Source organism: Lepisma saccharinum, chromosome 1 (genome assembly GCF_977018435.1).
Source record: "Lepisma saccharinum chromosome 1, izLepSacc3.1, whole genome shotgun sequence".
In the NCBI taxonomy this organism is placed as follows: domain Eukaryota; kingdom Metazoa; phylum Arthropoda; class Insecta; order Zygentoma; family Lepismatidae; genus Lepisma; species Lepisma saccharinum.
The window spans coordinates 167337709-167363384 of record NC_139229.1 but is presented as its reverse complement, the minus strand read 5'-3'; the positions used below and the strand labels follow the sequence as shown (position 1 = coordinate 167363384).

General features: G+C 38.9%; 1 protein-coding gene across 2 annotated transcripts in view; it reads left to right on the top strand.

Moving 5' to 3' along the window:
* Window positions 1-201: 201 nt before the first annotated feature.
* Window positions 202-25676, top strand: part of LOC146003764 (uncharacterized) — a 118992-nt gene continuing 93517 nt past the window's right edge. For both annotated transcript variants that reach the window (XM_083142185.1, XM_083142179.1), the window contains exon 1: window positions 202-643. In XM_083142185.1, the coding sequence (XP_082998311.1) occupies window positions 562-643 (82 nt within the window). In that variant the 5' untranslated portion in view covers window positions 202-561. The remainder of the gene's footprint in view (window positions 644-25676) is intronic.

Here is a 25676-nt window from a genome sequence, read left to right as displayed (position 1 = left end):
TTCAGGAAAACTTAAAGATTTTGTATTGAGATATATTTTCTTGGGCATTGACCTTCTATTTGATGAATGGACGTGAGTTAAATCTCATCTTTTAGCTCCAACGCGAAAGTTTCTTCCAGGTGAAATTCCTTACCTGAATCGTCGGCGCGTCACCTGCACCGCTCTTCTTTCTCACGAACAACCTGTACTTCCAGTTGGAGAAGAGACTTCGAAGAGGTAACTTGGATAACGTCCGTCGACCCGGCTGTCGCCTGCAGCGACCATCAGCGGGCATTCAGTGTAACATGGCGGCAATATCAACGCCATCTTTAAGCCAGAGACCATGAAGAGGCGGAGGCGAAGAAAGATTTTTCGTGATTTGTCGCTTATTAACTTTATAATTTGTGGATATTATTTGTGTTTGAAGAAACAACAGTGATTTTTTTTCTCAACAATACATTAGTGCAGCAATGACACCGTTTAGTAGTGACACGATTTTGTGTTTCAGTGGTAGTGAATATTTGTGATTTTTTTTTTAATGTTCCTTCTTTGACGATAATTCTTGTGAAACTCCTGACAACAATGATGCTCAAAGTGGTGTTTGGAAATTCTCGGATGTGGATGTTTTTGGTGGTGGCGCAAGTGCTGCTAGGAGTACATGCAGGTAAGTGTGCTTCTGCATGTGTGATTCCATTACCTTTTTGTCATTTTTTTACAGTGCTTCATATAACTAACGTTTTCAATATTGTGAAATTATACATCATCGCATTATTGAATCTATTTACAAGCAGTGGCTGATTAATGACTTTTCCTAGGAGGTGGTTGTAGATATCTGTCGCTAATCTTACGGTTGTCAGCCTAAAGTTTTCGCTCTTTTTACTCTCTATTAGGATAAATGATGAATCGATGAAATAGATAAAGGAACAAAAATAATCATGGGCGAAGGGGAGGGGGGATCTACAGTTTAAAGTGGGACCCGAACCACTATGTGCCTCCACCGGGTATAGAACCCGGGAACCCTTGATTACAAGGCGAGAACGCTACCACTGCGCCATCGGGGAGGCCCTACCATCCTATGAAGATAGCGTCCAGGATTATTTGCTAAATAACTGTTACACTTGCGAAATCACAAATATTACTCTTTATTACAGGTCCAGGAGGTCAATAAAAGCACTATCCTTAACTTGTAAATTTTAAAGAACACTAAAAATTCAGCATGGGGGAACAGGCAAGTGCCCCCATACCCCCGCCAAGTTATGAGATAATGATCATAATTCATACATGAGCGCCATCAGGGAGGATCCAGGGGTAAATTTTCCGTAAGCCCTCATTTCATTTTACTCATATCTTACACAGGGCAAATGTTTGGTGGTTAGTCTCGCATACAATAATAATACAATCGTAATTCCTATTTATTAACACTGAATATATTATTCAGGAAGACATCTTGGAAGAGGCGTTCACTTCTGTACCCTCTTTAAACTTATCATATAGCCTGATATATTAGATCAAGAGAAGACTAAACAATAGAATCGACTAAAATCCTGAAATCCTTGAGGTGTTAGAACTACGTGATTCACAACCAAGAATCATATCAATCGGCTCAAATGTCCTTAAAAAGGAGGAGGGTTTTGAAGGGTTGAACTTTGAACACTCCCCTTCGAGTTGCATATTCGAAATAATTTAAACATGAAGAATTAGATTTCTTTGTCTACTTTTAAAGTTGTACTGTGTGCGTATTCAGGCCCGTAGCTAGAATTGATCTCCAAGGGGGGGGGGGGCGGTCACGGGTTATCAGGGGGCTTTGTAAACCAAGCCCAGTTTCCGAAAGTTTAACAGTATTAAATGAAGGTAAATTGGGGGGGGGGCATTATATTATTATAAAACATAAAATTTAGAAATATCATGCAAATACTACCGTTTTTTCTATATCTTCTAAAACATCTCTTGATGTGTTAATTGACTGCTACTGACACCATCCCTTAATACACACACTATACTATTTTTGATGATACAGGTATTTATGTCATACAAGTAAAATGTACAATATTCACTTCAATCATAGTGCCTACCGTGCCCTGGCCGAAGCAATAAAACTCCTCTTCGTTCCCAAAACTATGGATCTGTTGGCATGTGACGCAGCTGTGGAAGGAATGTGGACGATGACGTTCAAGTCCCAGATATTTGTCAAACAAGAGGCTGCAACAGGGGCAGGGAAGATCCCTTATGAATGAACTTTCTAAAGTCTAGAGAATCTTCTAAACACTTGCCGGTACTTAGATTTCTTGCCAAGAACAAGATGAACAAATATAATAGCTACTGTTCATGAATTTATCCCCCGCGAACTTGTGAACAAAATAATATATGCTGTCTACATTTTCACTCTTCACCTCAAAGAAATTAGAATACAAAATAGTTTTACCTAATGTCAAGGGGGCTGGCGGCCCTACAGGGGGGGGGGCTGCGCCCCCTGGCCCCCTGCCTGGCTACGGGCCTGTGCGTATTGTGGGGGTATGCGTGTCTGTATACTGCACACGGGCTGCTGGCAAAAAAAATAATCAAGGAAACAAAATATAATTTTTCAGAAATAAAATGAATGTTGGCTACCATTTACTACAAATACAACACTCTCGTTAAATTATTTTAATTCAGCAATCCCCTGCGCTTATCACCGTGCCATAAAAGCTAGTAAGGTATGTGGTCATCACCACACTCCGTTCACCTTCACACCCCAAATATCCATTGATTAGAGGCTGGGCGACCACCAGAGCATTGCTGGAAAGTTCCCACCTGAAATGACCCCCATCCGGGAATCGAACCCTGGTGCTCGGCATGGCAGACTTACTTTTTTTATTGGTTTCAGACTCCTCCAACAGTCTGTAAAGCTTTCAGGAATCTACCCGTTTCGATCATCTGGAAAAATCGCACTAACCAATGTAATCATAGTTAAGATTGTTAATTTTGATACATGAGTTTGGTTTAATAAGAAAATATCCTCAGTTATCTCTGAAAAAAATAACTCTTACTTTTCATTTTTGATACTTCACTGTCCTAAGCGACCAGAGCATGGACGTCTGCAGGATTTTTTAACCCTGAGAAGGACCATGCAAGGTATATTTTGCAGGAGGCCCTTTAAGTAACAGATTGAAATTTTGGCATTTCTGCAACAATCTATCTCATTATAACTGATAATTATCGGTAATTAACGTAAATTTCATTATTGGGACTGAAATGGAATTATGTGTGTAAAACATATAATTTTAGCTGACATCTTCCGAACGCACATGGACCAGAGGCAATTTGAACTCGAGTTTATTCAAATCTGAAACCAGGTTGATTAACTGATTAAGCGAATACTTAGGTATAAGTTTGGATTTTCTGTAAGACATCTCTCTCCTTTCAACAATCATAGAAGATATCGCCTCCCCTAATCCGTCTGTAGTGGAGATATGGCTCCAGACCGAAGAGGTACCCAAAGTGACTCAGTTCTCTGAACTAGTTGGCCTAATTTTTTGCCACCACCCCTAATTCTAATCCATATCAACTATTAAAGAAATCTGCAGCACTTTTGTTCTTTTCTCTTGATCTGTGCTATCCGGTGGTGTCATACAACATTAAAAACACTTTTTTGAAATCCCTGAATTGAGGAATTTGCTATAACAAAGCAAATCACAAGAGTAGCCAGCCAACCTTGAATATAAGCTCCAAAACATGCGTGAGCGCACATTATGTATAACAAATTGGAACACTCAGGTCGACATGGATACATTGGTGTCGTGGTTATTTCACAAGTATGCCAGAGAAATAACGAGAGCTGAATCAGATGAAACAAGGTTCTCTCTGCCTTTTAATCCTGAAGTCTTTGTGCCATTGTTCTTTGGCGAATTGGCGTCCATAACGTTTTCGCTGCAGGTTATCGACGGAGATGAAAATAGGCGGATAATGGCGATGCAAAGTAAATGAAAGTGACTATAAAATTCCCAAATTTTGATAAAAAATACAAACAGACAGTTTTGGTGCATAAATTGACACAGTTGAACGTGTCTTTTTTTAAATGATCACGTCTGATCAACTGATGCATTTTTAGTGAATCACACGGTATAGCAGATGAAAAAAATTGCCTTCAATCAGGCACGTATTTAGAAATATATTTCAGGGGGGGCGAACCAAGTGTCATAATATTATAATGTTTTAATTGAAATAATTGCATTAAATCAAATTAATACTAATTACAACATATACATTAATATTGTATTATTTACATGAATAGGTAAATTGGACGTTATAAGAATAAAGATATAACAGCGCATATTCGTTATGTAGCTTACCTGTAGTTAAGATCGGAATAATTTATATAAAACAAGTGCTCTGGCAATGAAATTAATCCCAAATACATGAAGAATTGAATATTTATTGAATAACAAAAACAATGTTAGATGCAGTTGGAGAAAAGTAAAAGTTTCTGATTAATATTTTATGCACATTATTATGAGTAGGCTAGTAGTGTGTATAAATCTTTGTAATGTCATTCAAAGCTATATCCCAATATAATTCTTGACTTTCAATAAGCTCAGAGGAAATTAATAACCATCAAATATACAACAAATGCTAAACGAGAATATGCTCATTATTTAATTTTAGCACTAGGTAATCTGTTGAGGGGGGTTCGGACACCATGGACCCCCTAAATACGTCCTTGCCTTCAATGCACAAAACATGCATCATTAGCATTATATAGTTACTTTAGGGTGTTACTGGAGTCAACAATTGATTAATTTTCGATTATGCATTTACGGGACAATTCCCCCCTCCCAAAAAAAGTCAGCACCATGCTATAAAAGGAACAACCAATTTTACGATAAAACTAAAGAAAGAAAATAATTTTTGATTTTTCTATTTTTGAAATGTAAAAAGAGATAAAACATTAAATTACCTTGATTATAGTTTTCGACACTGGCACAAGGGGAAAAAAATGTGCACATTACAACGTGCCGTGAAATTATATGGAAGGATCTGTAGATTGAATATATATATATATACCCCTCTCCTCCTAGGGTTGCCACCAGGTATCCATTTATTTGAGGCCGGGTGAACCCCAGAGCTGCTCCGTGCAGGGAAATTACTGGAAAGATTTCCGCCTGCGACCACGCATCCCGGGAATTGAATCCGGGTCTTCCGCGTGGTACATTACAGTGGTTCGGATCCCACGTCCAGTCCCGATTAGCCTGTCTGTGAATAAAGTGGACATAAAGGCAACCATATCTGTGTGGTTAGGTTTCGCCGCTGTACGATTCCAGGAACGTTGATGGACATTTTTCAGCGACTGGGCAGGCATTGTTTAAGACCAATGAAGTAAACACGTGAAGATTAATTAAAATATAAACTCGATTTCATGTAATAGGAAATACGCAAGATGATATTTCTTACGCTTTTGGTACTTCTCGTTGCTTTTCTGCCACTTTTTGGCTAATCGCGGCGACAAATTACAATGACGTTTTCCAAGAGACACTCACGAAGGAGCACCCATGCCCAGACTGGGATTCGAACCTGGAACCTTCGGTGGGCAACCGAGCCTTCAACGTCCTACCTTGTGTCCATATACAGGGTGTCTCATAAGTAATGGTGCAAACTGACACAGTTGAAAGTACACGATAATAGAAGCAAAAAAGTGTCAGTAAACATGGGTCTGCAAATGTGCCGTTTTCGAAATAATTGCGAATGTGTGGTTACAAGTCGCCACTGACTTCATTGTTTGTAAACGTCGTCCTAGTTGGTAAAATGCTAATAATGTGTGCGAATGTGTGGTTAGAAGCCGTCATTGATTGCATTTTGTAAACACCGAGTGCTTTACTCCTTGCGCGTTCCGAGGTTTGCTCTTTGTTTACAAAATACAACTTTCCGAGAGGTGGCGTTGTAATCACACAGGATGGATACAATCAGTACACAGAGTCTAATCGTACTGTGGGAGTCACGTCAGTTGTGCTGTACCGCGTAGAGAAAATGGAACCTTACTGCAACGAAGAGTACATTTTACTACATTGTAACATTGTAACCACACATTTGCGATTATCTCGAAAACGGCTCGTTTGCAGACCCATGTTTACTGAGACTTTATTTCTTCTATTATCGTGTACTTTCAACCGTGTCAGTTTGCGCTATTACTTATGAGACACCCTGTATACGAACAGTGAATCGGAAAGCATAATCCTTCAGTCACCACGTTGTTCAACGCTCCCGGCCATAATCCCTGTCGCCGTAAGCAAACACTGCTGGACGCAGAAGGATCCTCGCAAGCTTTTATTAATGTAATATTGCGGTAAAGGCAACGTTATACAAACAGGGAAGAACCTCATTAATATTTACGAAGCGCCACTTTTATTCCCACGGAAGCCTGCGCTGTGTTTCCATTGTGCTAGGTTTGTTCTGTTGCCATCTGACAAGCTTCATGTTTTTTATACATCTCGCCAAACCCCTCACTGTTGCACTGTGGCGTCCATGTTCGCATTATGATGAGAGTGGTAAGGAATGTTACAGTTTACAGAGATGCACTGGCATCAACGTGCCAAATAAAGTATGCATGCCATAGAAACAGCTCTTCACAAAGATATTCACATGTCAACGTGGTTTGGAAACTTCATCATTGGAGGTTATCTTTAATCAGCTAGGCAGTGACCAGGGGGGCTGAGCCTTCCCTGGAACTGCCGTCAGCCCCTTTGACATTAGGTAAAACTATTTTGTATAACTCGTCTGTAGTGAAGAGTGAAAATGTAGACAACAGATATTATTTTGATCACAACTTTGGTGAAGGATAAATTCACAGAACATGAACAGCAGATATTACATTCGTTCATCTGACTTACAAGAAGAAGCAATTACTTAAAAGATTCTCTTCTCTAGACTTTAGAAAGTTCCTTCATAGCGGAGCTTTTTTATCTGTACATTCACTGCCCCTGTTGCGCCCTCCCGTTTAAACAGAAATCTGTGACTTTGACGTCATCATCCATATTCCTTCCACATCTGCGTTAAAGGTCAACAGCTCACAAGTTTTTGCAACGAAGGGGAGTTCCATTGCTTCGGCCGGTGGTTGAATGTACTGTAGGCACTATGATTGAATATTGTGCATTTTCTTTTGTGTATCATCAAAAGTAGTAAGAGTGTGTAGTAAGGGATAGTGAATTAACACTTCAACCGATGTTTTAAAAGATATACAGAGCATTCCCTGACATTCGCTACGAAACTCGGCGGCAAGGGGCCCGGCATCAGCGCTTGTCTTTTTCGGTGAACGGGTCAGCGACAGTCGCTAGAGTCGGCTATTAAAATTACAGTTTTCATATTGTGTACTAACCTTGACTACAGAAGGTGTTGAAAATGTTGTCCCTCTGCTGCAACACATTCCTGGCATCTCCGAAGAAAATTGGTATTTACACGTGCAAGTTCGTCTACTGTAATTCTCCCAATTTTTCGTACAATACTCGCTTTTAACTCACGGATGGTGTGCGGATTGTCTTTGTATACTTCATTTCCCCATTTTTCTTTCCACTTTTATTCAGAACTGACCCTGTTACTCTAAACTTTTTTTACGAGGTTTACTATAGTGGTCCTATGTGGGACGGGAACACCAGGAAGTTTCGTTGCAAAACGTCGTCGCACTTCTCCACAATGCCTCTTTCCGAAGTAATACTCGACAAGATAAATCCTTTGTTGTAATGTAAACTTTTGTGGTGTCATATTAAGCCACAATCTTCAACACACGGACACGACACAACACAACTTCCGAGGGAAGATTATACTGGCGTCAGTCTGCAACGTCAACAGAAAGGGAAAGAAAGCGAAGGCAAGGAGAGCGAAAGAAACAGACTAGCGAGCGACTGTCGTGGACCCCGTTCACCGGTAAAGACAAGCGCTTATGCCGGGCCGCTTGCCGCCGAGCCTCGTAGCGAATGTCAGGGAATGCTCTAGAAAAAATGTAGTATTTGTATATTTCTAAATTTTATGTAACTTAATGAGCCCCTCCCACACTCCACAAAATTTACCTTCATTTAATACAGTTAAACTTTTGAAAAAGGGACTTGCCTTACAAACCCCCCCTGATAACCCGTGAGCCCCCTCCCCCGGAGATCAATTCTACCTACGGGCCTCTCTTTAATGAGTTATGTCAAAACTATTCACCGTGCTTCTAATGTTACTGTCTGAGTTTAACCCCTCACCCCCGAGTTATGACAGTCGACTCGCATCCGAAGGCGTTGAGAGTTCGGTTCACGATCTCGTCACAGAAGGTGCTGGGTTCGAGTTCTGGTTCGGATTGATGTTCCAAAGTGTTTCTTCTTTCATTCATTTCGTATAATCACCATTTATCCCTTTCGTCTTTATTAACACAAAGAGGCATAAATTAAAAGCAACAACTTACTGCAGACTAGCTCTGGCATCTGGGCCCGCCGTCAATAATAATCTGTGCTGTTCGTGTGTGTTTGTGACTGTCATATCATCAATTTTATTATATCCTAATTCATTCTCATCTTCGAGATTAGCTGAAAGTGGAAGAAAGGGAAATAAAATAAATCAAACCAATCAATCAAAAAGGAATGCCAACAGATTGCAGGCATAAATCTGGATCTGACAGTCAATAATCGAACAATGGGCTTTAGTTGGCGCAGTGGTAAAGTTGTTGCCTCGTAATTAAGTAATCCCAGGTTCGATCACCGGTGGAGACACATTGTACAGTGGTTAAGATCCAACTTTAAATTGTAGGTCCAGTCCAGATTAACTAATCACAGCTCAAAGTAGACGTAAAACAAATTTCGTTTGTCGAACAAAAGAAATCAAACTGTTCATTCTATTTATGGCTAACATTAACACTCCAACACTTCCGAAAGAATATAAGGTTCCTAGCGTTTTTAATAAGCGTGCAAAAAGAGGGGGAGGACTCATCATTTTAGTGTATATCTTCCAAAACTTTTTTCATGGCATCTTGCCCACAACTTCGTAACACGTTGAACACATAACAAGCATAGGTTAGTCTTTCGTGCAACCTCTGTAACACCTAACGTAACTTTCATACCTTGTAGCCTTCGGCAAAAGGAGCTTGCCGTTAAAAACTCTGGTAAAAAATGCAGTAGGCCAAGTCTGGATCATCATGTAGCTCTGAGCCAGAACCATTGGAGGTCAAGAAGTTTTTCCACGTAAAAGGTTTCGGGCACTTTCCAATGCCGCGTTCCAAAGCCGGTCGCACCGCACGGCACAGCAACGCAGCCAATATCAAGTACTTCATGAACAATGTTGCCAGTTTGTGTTTGTCCAGGTACTAAAATTGGGAGAGTTTTTTTTTTTTGTCTCCAGCATGAAAGTCAGTGGTTGGTGTGTGGAACAGGATTCAACACTTTCGGTTGCAACATCTCTTTCTTATATCATTCGACTGCATGATTTGGTGATGAAGAGATTCGTTTACAAATGCAGCAGGTTAATGTCTTTACACAGTATATTTGGAATCACATTGTTCAATTACATTTAACTCGTATTTTCTGTTTTACAATGCATTTTTTTAAGCGAAGGTGAAGCTTCTCTGCAGCATATTTTTGTAGCAGACCGTAAAGAAAGTCCATTTTTTTCTCATGGCCATACTGGACTGACTAGACTCGCTGTTTTTGTGAGACCTAAACCACAGCAGTTTGTGTTTCCACCCCCGGCAATTGAACCCAGAATGTAATTTATTTATCCAATTTCAACAGAGATTTTTTCAATTAGTTACAGAAGACTTACACGTAAATATACATGAAGCAGCTTTTACATAATTATTAATAATAATAAAATTATTACACTTGGTCTTAGACTCATTTGTTGATTGATTGAGTTGGTGTTCTAAGTTATGCACAGATAGGCTAATCGGGACTGGATCTACAGTTTATAGTGGGATCAAAACCACTATGTGCTTCCACCGGGAATCGAACCCGACACCCCTTGATTACAAGGCCACGACGCTACCACTGCCCCAATCTCATTTGTTGTAGGCTTCTCTGGACAGAAATTTATAGTAATTCCTGTTACACTCATACTGAAAACACTATTTGTAATGTTCTTTTATATCAGACATTGTAAGTCAGAATTATGTTGTGAACGGAGAATTATGTTGTGTGCAGAAGACATCTTAATGAATGGAGAAAAAGGTTCGTCGGTGAATGGTCGACCAACCATATCTCTTCCGAAGGTCTGGGCATCGAGTCCTGGCTATGGACTTTGGTATTTCTTTGAGCATCTTCATCAATTTCATTAATCATCATGGCCAAAGTGGAACCAAAGCGATTTGAAATAAGACAAATGTAAATAATGCAGTAGCATTCCTGTAGCGTTTACACGACTGCATACACGAGAATGCGTGAAATAAGTGACCAGCCTCATTAGGATTCGAATATATAGCAGTGTTGGCCCAATCTCAGAGCAGAATTTCATTTTGTCAGGTACGTACAAAATTTCCATTTTTGATCCAATTTATCCCGTCACTTTTATAAATTGAAATCCGCGATCTCAAAAGTTCATTATTATTATTATTTTCTAACCCATACACTACATCAACATAAATAAATATTAGAACTGACTGAATGGACGAAAATAACTGAAAATGAAGTTCAAATTTTATATTTTGCGAAGAATGTGGCAAAATATATTTCTTGGGAACGGTTATATCGTTAGGTTTATACTAGTTGCATTATTACAATCATTTTACAAAATAGATAATGGGAATGTATTAATTATTATTAGCGCAAATTAATATTATTATTATTTCGGTGAGAATAATTTACGGGACGAAAGTCTTCGAAGAAACTGAATGGATTATCTGAGCCCCATATCTTTAACTTTCGATGCCATTTCTCTTTTTCTTTTTCACCTCAAATATTTGCCTGAATTTCCGTGCAATGAGGGATTTCTTTTTTCATGTGGCAACACTGATTTATAGTGAGATTATTTCCGTAAAGTCTCTGGCTGTTATGCATTTACAGCTTGGGAGCGAGTCACAACTCCCAAAGCATCCAATCAACAAGTGAGCCGCTGACGTCATCTTAATCCAGCACCATTCGCTGATCTTCTTGCTCACGCTCTACGTGTTGGTAGGCTTGCTAGCTAGCTAATTAAGTCAGTTGGAGATGTTCCAGAAATAATATGACTCTACCGATCAGTCGTATTTCTCTATACACCAATAAATGAACTTTGCTGAAGAAAGTAGACTAATATATTTACGAATTAATTCACGATACACGTACTTTCACCACGCAATTATCCAGGATGTATTTCTACAACACTTTTCAGTACGTAATAATAGAATCACGCCCTGTGCTCCGTTCCGAAACAAAATAAGATTTATGTTCGAGATTTTCAGTGCAACGAGTTTGGCTGTAAATAATTACAAGAAGCTAATTAGTCCTTACGTCACGCAGGACTTGTATGAAGGTTGATAATTGTATTTATACCTTTGGAAGTAAAAAAAATCGTCGTTACTGTTAAAGCGTGAATGCATTTTGTTCCGGCAGTTAACCGTTCTTAATAATATTGAATACAAACATAATGGGTACATTCGACGAAAATGGGTTAACTTCTTTGAGAACACGTTTTGACCACCCGTTGTTTGTCACTAAAATATGCAACAATGAGAACCTTCCGTTTATTTATGTATGTATTGAATTACACTTAAGGGTTCGATCTAGATTTCTTAAATCTAACCAACACGGAAGAAGACGAAGAGGAGAAGTTACAATGTCTAATTTGATTAAGTAGCGGATTAATTTGATTTGATTTTGTTATTTAGCGTCGCTTTTCTGTCACTTTTGGCTAATCTTGACAGTGAGGATGAGTAATGATATGATGAAATTGATGGAAGGGACACTTAACAATAAACACTCATGTCCAGGTCGGGATTCGAACTCTGTAAAATAGCGAATTAAATCATTGAAATAGGCAGTTCAATGGGCACCAGAAAGAGTTGTTAAAAAGACACAAAAGATGGAAAATAGGACGTGTTATATGCAGGGCTCGAAAAATCCAGGTCAGCCTAACGACTTTTATGTTTTGCTGTAATATTGCCATTTTTTAAATTTGCATTTACGAAATTTTGAAGATTATTTGAAATTGCAGTACAGAGTAAATTATTGTTTTTTTTAGCAACGTTGTGAACATTCCATAGAATTAGTAACAATTCCTTACTCTTTGTCCCCCAACCCCATCGTCCTGCTTTTCCTTGGCAAGCACTTCGTAAAACGCTCTCAAGATTTAGCCATGTTTTGAATTCGGTTATGGTCAGCTTCTTATAGTATGCACAATTCCTAGTAGGTGGCCTAAGATTTCCTGGCGCCTGATTTATCAGAGCTGGCGCCTAGCTCTGAAGAAGCTTTTTCGAGCATTGGTTATATGTAAAACGGAATAATGGGGAGAATGACAAATTTCAGGGGAAATATTCAGGGTGATTTTTGAAAGGGGGATGAGGGGGTAATTTCCCCTTTGTCTTTTATGGCTCCCCCTGGAGGATTGAATATTTATAATATCCTGGTGATTCAAGAGTAGTAAATGGAATTTCCCCTCACTGGAAATAGCTATGGATTTTTATACGAAAAACAGTTAATAAAATCCCAATATGACACATTGGAGGATTAAGGGAGAAGGTGAAGGAGTTGATCACCCCTCGAGATATCTTAAAAAGAAAAAGACCGTCATCCCATTGACAGCTAAAGTTAAGCGATCACCCGGGATGTAAAAGGTAACCCTTTCTCAGACATCCAAATGTCAACCCCACTTCCTCGTAGTACACCCTGGACTACATTTTGCAGATTAGCGAGCTCTGGCGTGTGGACTCACAGCTAATGTAATACTCTATGGAGCTCGTGTTGTGTTGTGTCGTGCATTTATGTTTGCAATTGTCCTTTCGCCCATCTCATCACCAATTATTTTCATCTTCGCGATTAACAAAAGTGGCAGGAAAGCGAAGTTAAAAAAGAATAACAAAATCAATCAAAGCGATCACCCTTTCTGATTAACAAGAAGTCGTGAAATAACCTAAGAATCAATGATGATCGCCTCGCGCATTTCTGTTGTCCAGAAATTAACAATTAATAAGGCTTCTAAATCTAGCAATTAACTTTCAATGATTCTAGTGGACGAGAGCTAAAAAAGAGAAGAGAAACCGCCCCCAGGAGAGATCACTAATCCGCCATTGTTATGATATGATATAATATGGTGTTGCTATGTGCCACAACGACCAGGAAAACCATATTTACAAATGCAGAAAGGCAGCGGAGTGTACGACGGAAAACGCATTTATAAACAGGCAGATTCCGTTAATCTCCCGATTGTTTCCTCCACAGAACTTGGCTTCTGGATACGAAATGGATACATAAGTGGACGTTCACCAACTGCCAGGAGAGACAGAAAAAGCGGTAAAATGTAATTGGAGTCCTGTGGTGTCCATGGCTTGCATCCACTGTTACCAGTTGGGTGAATAACTCCACGTAAGTTTGACAAGATGTCCAGCTGTGTACCTTAACCTATAAGCTGGTTACACATGTTCTTGCGGTGTCCCGTTACGTTCCTAACTGTATCTCGGTGGACCAAGCACCGCTCCTTGAAAGGAAGGCGTAGCCCCGGCAACAACATGGGTAGATGAGCTATGGGAAGTGTTTCCAAACAACTGTATTAATCTTCATATCTTGTTTCTCGGAATTCGATTATATACTGCCCCATATTTCCAAGTTAAGATTAACCGTGAGAATGAAGGAAAAAAAAGGGCAAAACAGACATTTTTACTGCTGCTGGCATAACTCCAGAAAGTAATTCCTAGTAATCTAATACCGTTGAGAAGGCAAAGCTAATTTCTGCTGATTGCAACATGCCATGACAGTATGCATGGGAATTTGTTGGTGTGGTACAACTTTAAAATTAGTATTTGTACAGTAATTCCTTGTGCTCTGGACTTCCTGTCAGCATTTTCAGGTAGGAAAACAAATGTTCGCTTCACGAGACTAAACACAAACCAGAAAATAATCACCTAGTCGTCGACATCGAAGTGTCGTACAGTGGGATCCATGAGTATTACCGTACAAATTGTCCATCACCATGTTCGTGTACTTTGTTTGACCTATTAAGAGCATCAAGAATTAAAAGAAACCCCAAAACAAGCTGTTGACAACTTCTGCACCAGCATAAATAAAAAAACCATCTCTTAAAGACACACAGGATGCAAGAGAAAAATTAATGATAATCGTCATGGACATTACATACGTATGGACATTACATATGGACACGTACATACCACCATTGGGAAAAGTGGTAGAAAGGGAAGAATATGAATACCAAGACGAAGCAAGCGGGGAATTTTACTCGCAGAGTAAAAGTGACGAGAGAATGATCTTCCTTTAAATTCGCCTTTCCGTTAATCTTGAGTTAGAAACAGTGGCGTAAATAGCACCCCAGCAACCCCCGTGGTGCGGGGGGGGGGCGCAATAAGAATGATAAATTAAGATAGACTAACAGTTCACAAAAGTTTTCTTTTCCGCGTTAAAATATATTTTCAACCGAACATATCATATTTCTATGCCCCTACAACTACAAACAGAAAAATTAGTTAATAGAACAGTAGAAAGTGGATTACCAGATTGGAAGTAATAGCTGAATAGTTTACGTCGCCGAAGGATAGACGACAAGCAAGAAAATGCGTTGGCAACGCTGACTTTCACCGCTCCCCACCCCTACTTACAATTTCTACCAAGTTATCAACATAATATCAGTAACTTTCTCAACCCATTGGACTGTTTTAAAGTAAAGATTGTCTACCGTGCTTTAGATATTCTTGTAAATCAAATAAATAATAGATTTCAGGGCATGAAACAAATCAAAGAAAGCCTCACCTTTTTAGTTTTTAAGCCCTATGAAGATGTATCTTGCACTACAGCCACAGAAATTGTTTGTTTTCGGAATGTAATGAAAAGAAGAAACATGTCGAACATCAGAGAAGTTGCATAATTGCTCTTGATAGAAAACAAAATTCTGGCTAGTAGCATTCCTAACGTATTATATGCTGTACTTGACCCTACATGTGAGGTCTTCATCAGCTGAGAAGTCATTTTCCAAGCTAAAATTGATCAAACATTACTTGAGAAGCACAATGACAAGAATAAGATTGAGTGGACTGGCGCTCTTAAGAATCGAAAACGAGCTACCTCGAAAATTGGTCTCGACCAAACTAGCACAAGAACTTGTTTCCATAAGAAAACACAGAGAACTAGTAATGGGCATTTACCAGCATTGTAGGCTAATTTTTGTAGTAACAGTGCACTGTCATATGTAATTACAATATCTATTTTTTTAGTTGCATGTTGTCATAACCTTTCGTACCAGTTTTTACATTGATTCAAATTCATGTATGTATTTTCATATTTGTATACCTAATATAGCCTAAATGTAGGCGTGAATTAATATTTTAGAAGAGCATTTTTTATAACGAGTAGGGGGGTACAACTGAAAGTTGCGGAGGGGCGCAGACCGTGTTAGTTACGCTACTGGTTAGAAATATGGGAGACGAAAACGTATTATGGAGAGGGTCCAGGGGGTCTTAGCAAATATATAAATTATATATTAAAAATGTACTTGTTTAGCATTTTTTATCGATTATTATTTACTTCCTCTGAACTTACTAAAAGGCAAGGATTATATTGGAATCATACGGCTTTGAAAGACAATTCCAAAGAATGTTTATGCATAATATATACTACTACTTATTAATTAATATTAATACTAATACTTATTATTACTACTACAGTGTGTTTTAAAAGCCCTCCATGTTTCCTCTGTGTAAGAGCCAATATTTCGTTGTAATGCACGTATTAATTTAAAGTTATACCTTTTTAGAATCCTGCAGGACTTTTAAAACACGCAGTAGCTACTTTATATGCAGGAACTTTACTTTTCGTTACTTTTTTATTATTTAATAAATAATCAATTCTTTATCTATTTCACACCTTGCCAGGACAGATTTTGTACAAATTTTGGCGATCTTGAATTCTCGCAATCTAGATAATGAACACATGCTATTATATCTCTATTCGCATATTGTTTTTTGATGGAATAATAACAATGCAACATTAATTTAATACTATATTAATATTTTAATTTTAATTTAATATAATTTCATTATTTTAATTTATACATTATTATTTCTGAGACATTGGTTCGGACCTCCCTCCCCGAAATATATTTCTAGATAGGCTACGTCCCTGCTGGGAAAGTATAGAATCGAATTCCAAGAAACAAGATATGAATAATAATAATGACAATACAGTACGATCTGATAACCTTACATGGCTGCATCTGCACATGCATTGCTGCAGCCTGCCGCCTTCTCATTGTAGGCTATGGATGGATGGATGCAATGAAAACGAATACACGTGGCTTGTGATTCCAATGGCCGCTGTGCAGAAAACTTAGGCCAAAGCATATGGTGCATATCATAATGCCATACCACTCAACGCGTAAGTTGTGGAACCTTATATTCCGAGCTCTACAGTTATAAACCACTATATTCACGAGCAAAAAGAACTATTTCTCTAAAGTCATGTGATTTTTGTTACATTCATATCGTTTTTACGGTGGCTTGAGAATAGTGGGATTCAAATCCAGTAGCCCTCATCGGAATTTTCAAAAGTTACGGTTCTACCTTTCTGCGGTGATCATAGACACGCAACCAACGACCTCTTGTCCTTGACTAGCAAGGAAAGAAGTAGGTCAACCGCTCTCTCTTTCTCTTTCATAAAACACCCACCCCCGTTTGCGTGGCCAGGTAGGGTGAGTGAAGAAACACCTGAATTTCAACTTGAGCTGGAGACGTGACTTTGTGCAGGGTGGTTGTGCGGAGAGTGCTGGTACAGCAGAAGACGGTGGTGGTTGTTGGTATTACGCCAGACACACACGTACTTGAATACGTAGTTAAGGATAGAGGTGAAATAAGTTTGAAACTTTATCATAAAGAAATAGATCCATAAAAAAAGTAACATTCTTTTTATTTGCTTATTTTTATGCGATGTATTTTTTCATATAATGAATGATTGATAACGGACAAATGGATGGATAGTCGTGTACTTTGACTGAAATTAATATTAAAAAATATTTCAGTTTAGGGAGATCATAAGAGAGAGAGAGTGTGTGTGTTCTAATAGTTTTGCCCGTTAATATCTAACATTGCAAACACGGTTGGATCATTTATTAAGTTATCGTAGAAAGAGAGGCCCAATCGCAACTAATTTTCAAGTATAACGTGAACTCGATGCGTGCATGTAATACAAAATAATACAAATTAGTGAAAATAGTTACAAATATTTATTGAATTTCCTTGTTGCAGAGGAGTGTAACTCCGAAATGTAAAAGTCACTCCCAGCAACAAATTTTGAGAAAGAAACCCTCCAAAAAATACTAGGCACTTTTTAATCATTTTGGAGGTTCTTCAATTTTAAAAGCGACATCGAAATTCCCTACAATGTGAGAAAATATTTAATTTACTACTTCCATTAATATTCATTGATATGCATAGCTGTATATAAGGGGAAGGTTTAACGGGTCCGAACCCCTCCCAATAAACATTTTGCATTAATTGAATAATCGCCTCCAAAGACATAATAAATGCTCTTATATTCTTCATGTACAATAATCTTATTTTATTCATATTTTGAGGCTAACATTCATTATTTTAAAAATAAACTATAAAATAGCAATAACTCGTATAAATTTTCAAAAACTAATAAAAACACAGATATATAATTTGAAAACAGAAATCTACATTTATATAATGAAAAATAATATTGTAATTCTTAATTAGTGCACGTCGATAGGTGCTGCAGCGAGATATTTTGAAATAATCGAAATCGTTTGAAGACAGTAATAATGTAATTATTGACCAGTTTACCACAAATGAAGAACAATTGTAATCACTGTAATCAAGATATTATTAATATTACATGTGTATAAATGTTACTATCTTCCGACTACTGACAGTTCAATACATGAAACAACCTAATCGTTGATTTTTTTTCATAAGTTGGTACTACGAATATAAAAATGCGAATGGAGAATTAACAGGTTAAAAAAGTGAGAAAGTGTTCACCTCTGCACTGTTTCGTTATAGGCAAAGCAACATTCCACAAACAAAAAACGTTCATAGAACAACTACTACCGCCCTCTAGTACTAATAAATTCCGCGCGCAAAAACCGTTAACGAAACGCCTACAGTCAATTCGGTTCTTTCGTTCCACGATATTTTTTTTTCTTTTAACGAGGCATTTGGTTCTTCGATATCCGAAGCAGTTGGTGCAATCATAGCGGTATCTCGAGGAATATTATAGGTTCTCCGGGGGTATAGCGTCCATGGCTTAGCTCTTGGCAAGGCATTCCACGAAATATCTCAACCTGCAAAACACTCTCCACCACGCCATTGGATAACGGTGACGCGCTCTGTCGCATAAAAACCTAATCCGCATTTTAATGAAGACGAAAAACATAGTGATACGTTACTTTAAGCTTTTACGACGGAACGAAACGATCAACTTTCTTTATTTTTTAAAATTCTGATCAACTGAAGCCATTAACTTAATTTGGAACCGTAGGAATAACTGTGGAAACTGTAATATCCTTCTGCCTCTTAAGCTAGTGGCGGTTTGATGTGTCTACTTATATTTCTAAATTAACAACCATGTTAAAAAGAAGAAAAATAAAACTACTCATGTCGAAGTGTTCATGATGTTGTTGCTTATGATGGAAACGAAATGTTTGTTCCTCTCCATGGCTATTATAGAGAGGGGAATTTGTAGTAAACATTAACAGATTTTGACCGAAATGATTGATTATTCAACTCCTAAGTCTGTGTGTGGCCTGGTCATGAGGTTGGGGTTCTTCTGTGCTTATTTCGTACATCTAATTCGTCTGATTTTTGACGCAGCAATGTCGTCAACACAAAGGTGAGTGGCAAGGGGCTGGGGGCAGGGTTGTGCAATTACGCGTAAAGGAAGATTTTCTACATGACACATAAAAAACGCGTAAAATACGTAAGAAAACTAGAATCAAACATAAAAACTAAAAGGGAACATGGTTTTTGCTATGGTTATTGTTATGTATGGCAGTTGGCTATGGTAGAAAACAAAAAAAATGCTCTTACATTATAATTTTACAAACTGACATATTCACATTGACATCTTAATTAGCCTATGCAAGTGTATAATACGCATAAAAATGAATTTGAAGCTGTTATTAAAACTTTGAAATCGAATCCAAATAAATTACCATTAATTTAATCGTTATGTTATGTTGTAAATACAAGTAAGTGCAAGACGTACATATCCAACAGGTATCTCAACTTTTAAAAATTTTTTTTAAAAAAAATCTGTTAGTGGGATGGAGGGCGTGAGGTGGTTGTATAAACAATTTTTCAGATATAATGATTTTGCTGAAATATATGAGAAAATTAAAGTTTAAAATGTAAAAAAATTAGTATTTTTTATATTACTAATTTACGAAAGAAAATTAGTTTTTTACATCTGCGTAAAATACTGTTTTTTAAGCGAAGTAAATTACGCGTAATTATGGGGGGGGGTAGTAGCGTTGAGCAATAATTGAGGAGGAATTCCCCCTTCTGGTATCTGTACCTCCTCCCCCCGATTGCTAATTTTCTGGCACTTGTAGAGAATTATATGCCCTGGGTATAGATAATTTATACCGAAGTGGTATTTGCCCCAACTGGAAAATTTTTAAATACCACTGTTCATACCCCTAAATATCCACCCAAAATAGACTATGTGCAAGTTGGGCTGGGGGGGACAGGAAAGCGAACGCCTCATTCGTCAGCCAGTCCTCCCCCTATGCGACCCCCTCTGGTAATCAAGTAAAACTAGATATTAAATAAATAAATGCTTGCATTCAAAATACGTAATACTACTTTTGTGTAATTATGAAATTTGACTGCCTCCCAGGAATTATTGACGCTCCCCTCAACGATATTGCCTATTTAGGCCTCTTGCACAATGCTTTTGTGTCGTCATCAATTTTTGCATAGTTGTTTAGTTTAATAACGTACCCAAGCCTCATTGATGTCCATGTTCGGGAGGTTTTGGGAAGGAAGGAGAAAAGCTTTATTGTAGTTACCGTCTTGACTCGTCCTCACCAAACAGGTCTGTGGATAAGAGGGTTTTCCCTGTAGTGGGCGAAAATCATCCTCTTGTGGTACTGCAAGAAGAGAACTATCAGTCCACACTCAACCCGATACTTTTAAGTAGCACCCGAATCACTGAATCGGATCCCAGACCCTTGATTAGAGTCGAATCATTTTCGGAACATCTCCAGCGGATTACGTGAGTCTGTCTAGTGAGCCTAGTGGGCGTGTAGAGCTTGAGCAGGGGGAAGAAGAATAGGTTCTGGGTTGAGATGACGTCAGCGGCTCGCTTCGTTGATTGGCTGGTTCGAGAGTTGTGACTCGTTCCGAAGTTTCAAATGCATAGCAGCCAAAGATGTTATGGAAATAATCTCCCTCTACCAGGCGGAGGGTGGCTTTCAACTGTTTCCGTAAATGTCATTGCTGACCTTTCCAAGGCGGCCATAACCGGACACAAGATTGCAGACGCCCGACCTTGTCCAACGTTGAATGGACCGCTGGTTACGGAAGATGGCGCCTACGGTTCTTTTATCAATTACATTATTCAGTGCTTGCAACTCTAAATCACGGCCATTTTCCCCATTGCCTGTTACTCCGTAACTTCACGCACATGCGAATGTGCACGCGGGGAGCGAAGGGGGCAAAGAGAAACAGTGCATGGCGACTATATAGGCGCTGTGAACCTGCTTGTTCCATTAGCCGAGAATCGAGTGCTGGGCCGGCCTCGCGTTCGAATCTTATTTTGCCCTATTTAACTCTACTTTATGAACGGATGGGGTCCCTCATAGCTGAATGGGTGGATATTTCGGATTTATGTCTAGTAACGTTCACAGGTTCGAACCCCGCCCCAAGACCCCATAATTTCGAAGTTGCCCCAGCATCGTGACAACTGGAGAGCTATTTGAAAGAAAACATTGGGAACTGGGTCTTGAAGCCAGATGGATAATATCTGTGATGGAACTTGAAGCACTGACAATGTGTCACTCAAAGAAAAGTTGTTAGTATGTCCAGGCTCCTCACAGAGTTGTTGCCATACGTAGCTTATGCACAGAGGGGCTTATTCATACAGGGTGTGCCAGTTAAAAGTAGCCCGGCTCCGATCAACAGTTACATGCCAAGGATCATGAAAAGAAATGAAGTGTGTGTACTGATGACGTCCAGTACCTACCACGGTTCACGTTATAATGGACCATTCCATCTTACTGGTGTAATATAGCTGTTATTTGCCTCATAGACAAATGTCTTTGAGCCAGGTGACGTTTAACTGGGACATCCAGTATTTTCTTGCCGGCCCCCGTGGTGGAATGGCCAGCGCAATATGCTACAAAGTCAGACATTCCAGGTTCCAATCAGGAGCCAGGCATCACATGTATCATTGTGTTTGTCATATCACCATTTCATCAATTCATTCTCGTCGTCACGATTAGCCAAAGAGATAGAAAAGCAAAGTAAGATAACCAAATATAATAGTATAACTTTCTTATATTACGACGATTTGCTTCTTCTTTAGACTAATCGCGACAATGGGGACCGATGATGATTAGATGAAATTCATTAAGGAACACAAACACAAACGTTCATGCCCAAGCTGGGTCTTTAGGTGGCAAAATCATAAGTTGATCATCCAATGCACCCACAGAGGCGGCAGATTCGGAACAGTACATACATTTTTTTATATATAAAATGAGATACGAATCGGCTGAATGTGACATCAAAGGAAATAACCCCGCAATCCTTTGGTAACAAGTCCATATCGTTAACCACTACTCTCTACGGCATCCATTTTATTATGCCCATTTCAATGTATTGTATTTCTTTACAGAGGAGTAGGAAAGGGTTGATACTTTTGAAGATGCACGTTAATGAGTGTTTTCTTTCTGAAATTTTCATTTCCTCTTCAGTTCCTGTTTTATGGTCTCTCTTATTCTCATTTGTCTCTCTTCACTGACTTTTCTAAATAGCATTTCTCTCTTTTCATAGCATTTTTAGTGCCTATTTTCTTTTAGTAAAGTTACAGTACCATATCTTGTTAGTGTCTTGTTCCACGGCTTGGACTAATTGTATTAGCGATTAGACAGACACGCACAACAACAAGGATGTGTTCTCCATCGCACTTCTGAACATGGTCAGTAGCGGTGATGAGGAAGAATTTGATGAAACAGCTGAAGTAACGAACGCAACGAAACGGCTATGCTTTTCCCTGGATATGAACTTGAAACCTCTTGGATTGGCAGTGCGCTACCATTACCTCGTCTCGTCACGATTAACCCAAGGTGTAGAAAAACTAAAAGCGTTCATCACAAGGCATGAAAATGCGCTTAAAACGAGCGGCGGTCGTGCCTACCTATATTTCCTGTTGCTCAACTTTTGAATAGTGCGTAATACTCGAGAATGCGGGTACCTGCGGGAAAACATTTTTAATCTGGGTTAACCGTGTTGGCGCGTATCTATATCCTACGTTTCGCAGCAGCAGAGGCATTCAAGGGCTACATGAGAGGGGCTAATGGACGACTCCAGTCCCCCAAAATGAATAAAGAAAATACGGAGAAAATTGGTGATATTGGGGACCAGTGGCGTCGCGTGAAGTTCGCATACGAGTGTTCACAATAATGTTTTTGTACTGAGATTTACTCCTCTCTCTTATAACTTCATTTGAAAAAGTGAGAATAACAGTTCAATTTATTTTCAACATTTCCCCCCCAAAATCACGGTATATTTGAAGTAATACAAGATGACCATGGGGAAATTGTCCCTCTCCCCCTTAAAATTCGCTAGGTTTAGCGAATTCTCGCTAAAGTTTGCAACTATGTAGGACAGACCTTTTCGAGTCCCCCTAGACATGCCTTGTATATGCTGCACTCTGGTGCCGAATGTAAGAGGTATAGCCGCTTTAATCAGTGTTAGCACAGCGAAGTGAACATCTTCGGGGTATAGTGGCCAACAGCCCCTTAGCTGTCAGCTCTATGCAACAAGCACAGCAATTGTGTTCAACGCCCTCCGTGGAACACCGTGAGAGTCAGTGTTACCAACTATCTAGAAAAGTTATCAGACGTGAAAGAAGTCGTGTTAGAGTAAATTGTGTGCGTATACTCGTACATTAAACATAGTATTTTTTCGAATAAATATATGTATGCGTGTGCATTTAACATGTACGTAGCTAATTTAAGACATATACATGAGTGTTCACGTGCTCATGCGAACATTATCAGGCGACGCGCCTGTTGGGGACGCTGTTGACAGCCATCCTCTATTTCGCACATCTCAAGTATTGAAATTACAAAATATTTTTGGGTAATAACAATCAAAATTATGTTGTTTTTTTCAGCTGAATTTACTGTGAGATAGCGCGATGGTTAGTATCAATTGCATAACTCTAAGAAACAAATAAACAGCAGTAACAATGCATTTGCAGAAATTTGTAGTCCTTGTGCAAGATGTCGACTTGCCAACTCTCCTGGAATGACCGGGGGTCTCCCACAATGACGAGAATCAGTATTATTATATTTTTATTTTCTTCACAATATTATTTTGAAGACTCGTATTTCACTTTGAAGAATTCTGTTATAGCTAGTATCACGGCTTCAGAACATTGATCGAAGTGAGGGGAAATGTTATCCCTCCAGCTAGCAAAATTTTCGGAAAACATCCTTCCAGTTCTCTCATTGTCAGCATGTTTAACCATAAGACCAAACATTCTCCCAGCTAAGAATTTTCACTCTAAGAGCTGCTTCAGAAGAGCTTCTGTAACTGTATGTTGACCTTGTTATGTTTACTTACAAATTGTAGTTGCTAGGTTGTTTTGATCAAGTTGATTCAATCTTGTATTCACAGTAGCAAAACCCCAAGCAGATATCAACTGAGATTCAGGATATTAGTCTTCCAGAACATTTTAATCTAAAGGGTTTGAAGGCTGCAAAGATATCTCCAGGAATTTTAACTTTAAGTTAGCTAACCTAGTAACATGGTAAAATTAGATGTGGTAATTCGTTTTTTACATTTAAATGAGGGTTTTTATACGGGAAAAGTGCGAGACACACCCAGTTCCTAATACGTCGCAAAAAGGTGTAGCGACAAAACGTACCACTTGGGTTTTCGCGACGAAACGTACCACTAAGATAAACAGTTACCTGTGAAGGATTAAATAACTTCAAAATATTTACTCCTCGAAAAAACCTACCACTTCAAGGAAATAGAGCTAAGTGTTACTACTATAGCTTTCATGTGAATTTCCTGATTGGTCGTTTTCATATTAGTTTAGGGTAGGTTAGTTAGAGTTTGAAACGCTTTGCTCATTTTTCTTGGATGGTACTATTAAGTGCTGTAGTAAACAATTTTCTAAGATTTACAGCATCCATGCAGATTTTGGAAGCACGGCTGAAGAAACAAATATCAACCCCGTAGTTTTTGTTCTCTTGCCCAATAAGGATAAAGAGACCTATATTCGCTTGTTTCGACTCATCATTCAGGCTGTTCCGGAGTGGAAACCAGAAAGAATGAACGTGGATTTTGAATTGGCAGCGATATCTGCGATTCGCCAAGTGTTTCCTTCGACAGAAATCATTGGGTGCTTCTTCCATTTCAAGAAATGCCTTTGGCGTAAAGTTCAAGATATTGGATTTTCAAGTGGTACGTTTTATCACATCGCAAATACTTTAAGACTCATTAGAAGACCCTTCCCAGGTAGCCGCCCAGGTGGTAGGTACGTTTTGTCGCTGGTATGTTTTGTCAATGGTACGTTTTGTCGCTGGTACGTTTTGTCAATGGTACGTTTTGTCGCTGGTACGTTTTGTCAATGGTACGTTTTGTCGCGTATTCCTCGAAAATGGGTTGATACAGCCGGCCTCCTAACCTAACAACGTAGGCATTATTAGAATTGTAATTGTGAAAATAATGCATGTAAGTTGGTTAGGAAGGTTAAATTTGTTTATATCAACTTTTTTGAGCAACTGGATGTACCCCTCAACAAATCCGTTTTTATACTTATCTGTTTCGAGCAGTAGTTAGTACTCAGTACTTTCCTTGCCATAACACGTCCATGGAAACCTTCTGTAACCTTCAGCGAGGCCATTCACCCGTCTCGTAGGTGGCAGCGAGAGACACAGGGAGGAATTATAATGTTTGATATTCACTTCTATAAGCGGATGTGGTGTGGGCTTATCGGGGTCAATGACGCATGGCTTAAAAAAAGATACCTCCGGGTAGCGAGCAGAAAGAAAGTCGATGGCGGCAGGAGCTCTTTTTATGGATCCGGAAGCGACATGTTTTATTGTTTCTTTTACTTTCTTCGACGGCTGACGGCGACCATACGTGATTATAGCGCATTGGTTTAGCCCTGTTCAGAGAGGTGGCATCAGGAAATTCTCAGCTGGTGGGTGGAATGAATGCAATTATAGATCAGGGTGGGCGAATTCAAGTTTTCTTCTTCTTTTTTAAATCAGTTTCAAGCTGTCAATGAAAGTGGAAGTTGAAGATTCACTCCTTCATGAAAGATGTTTCATCTGCTGTTAATGTGCTATTAAGAAATGTTATCATA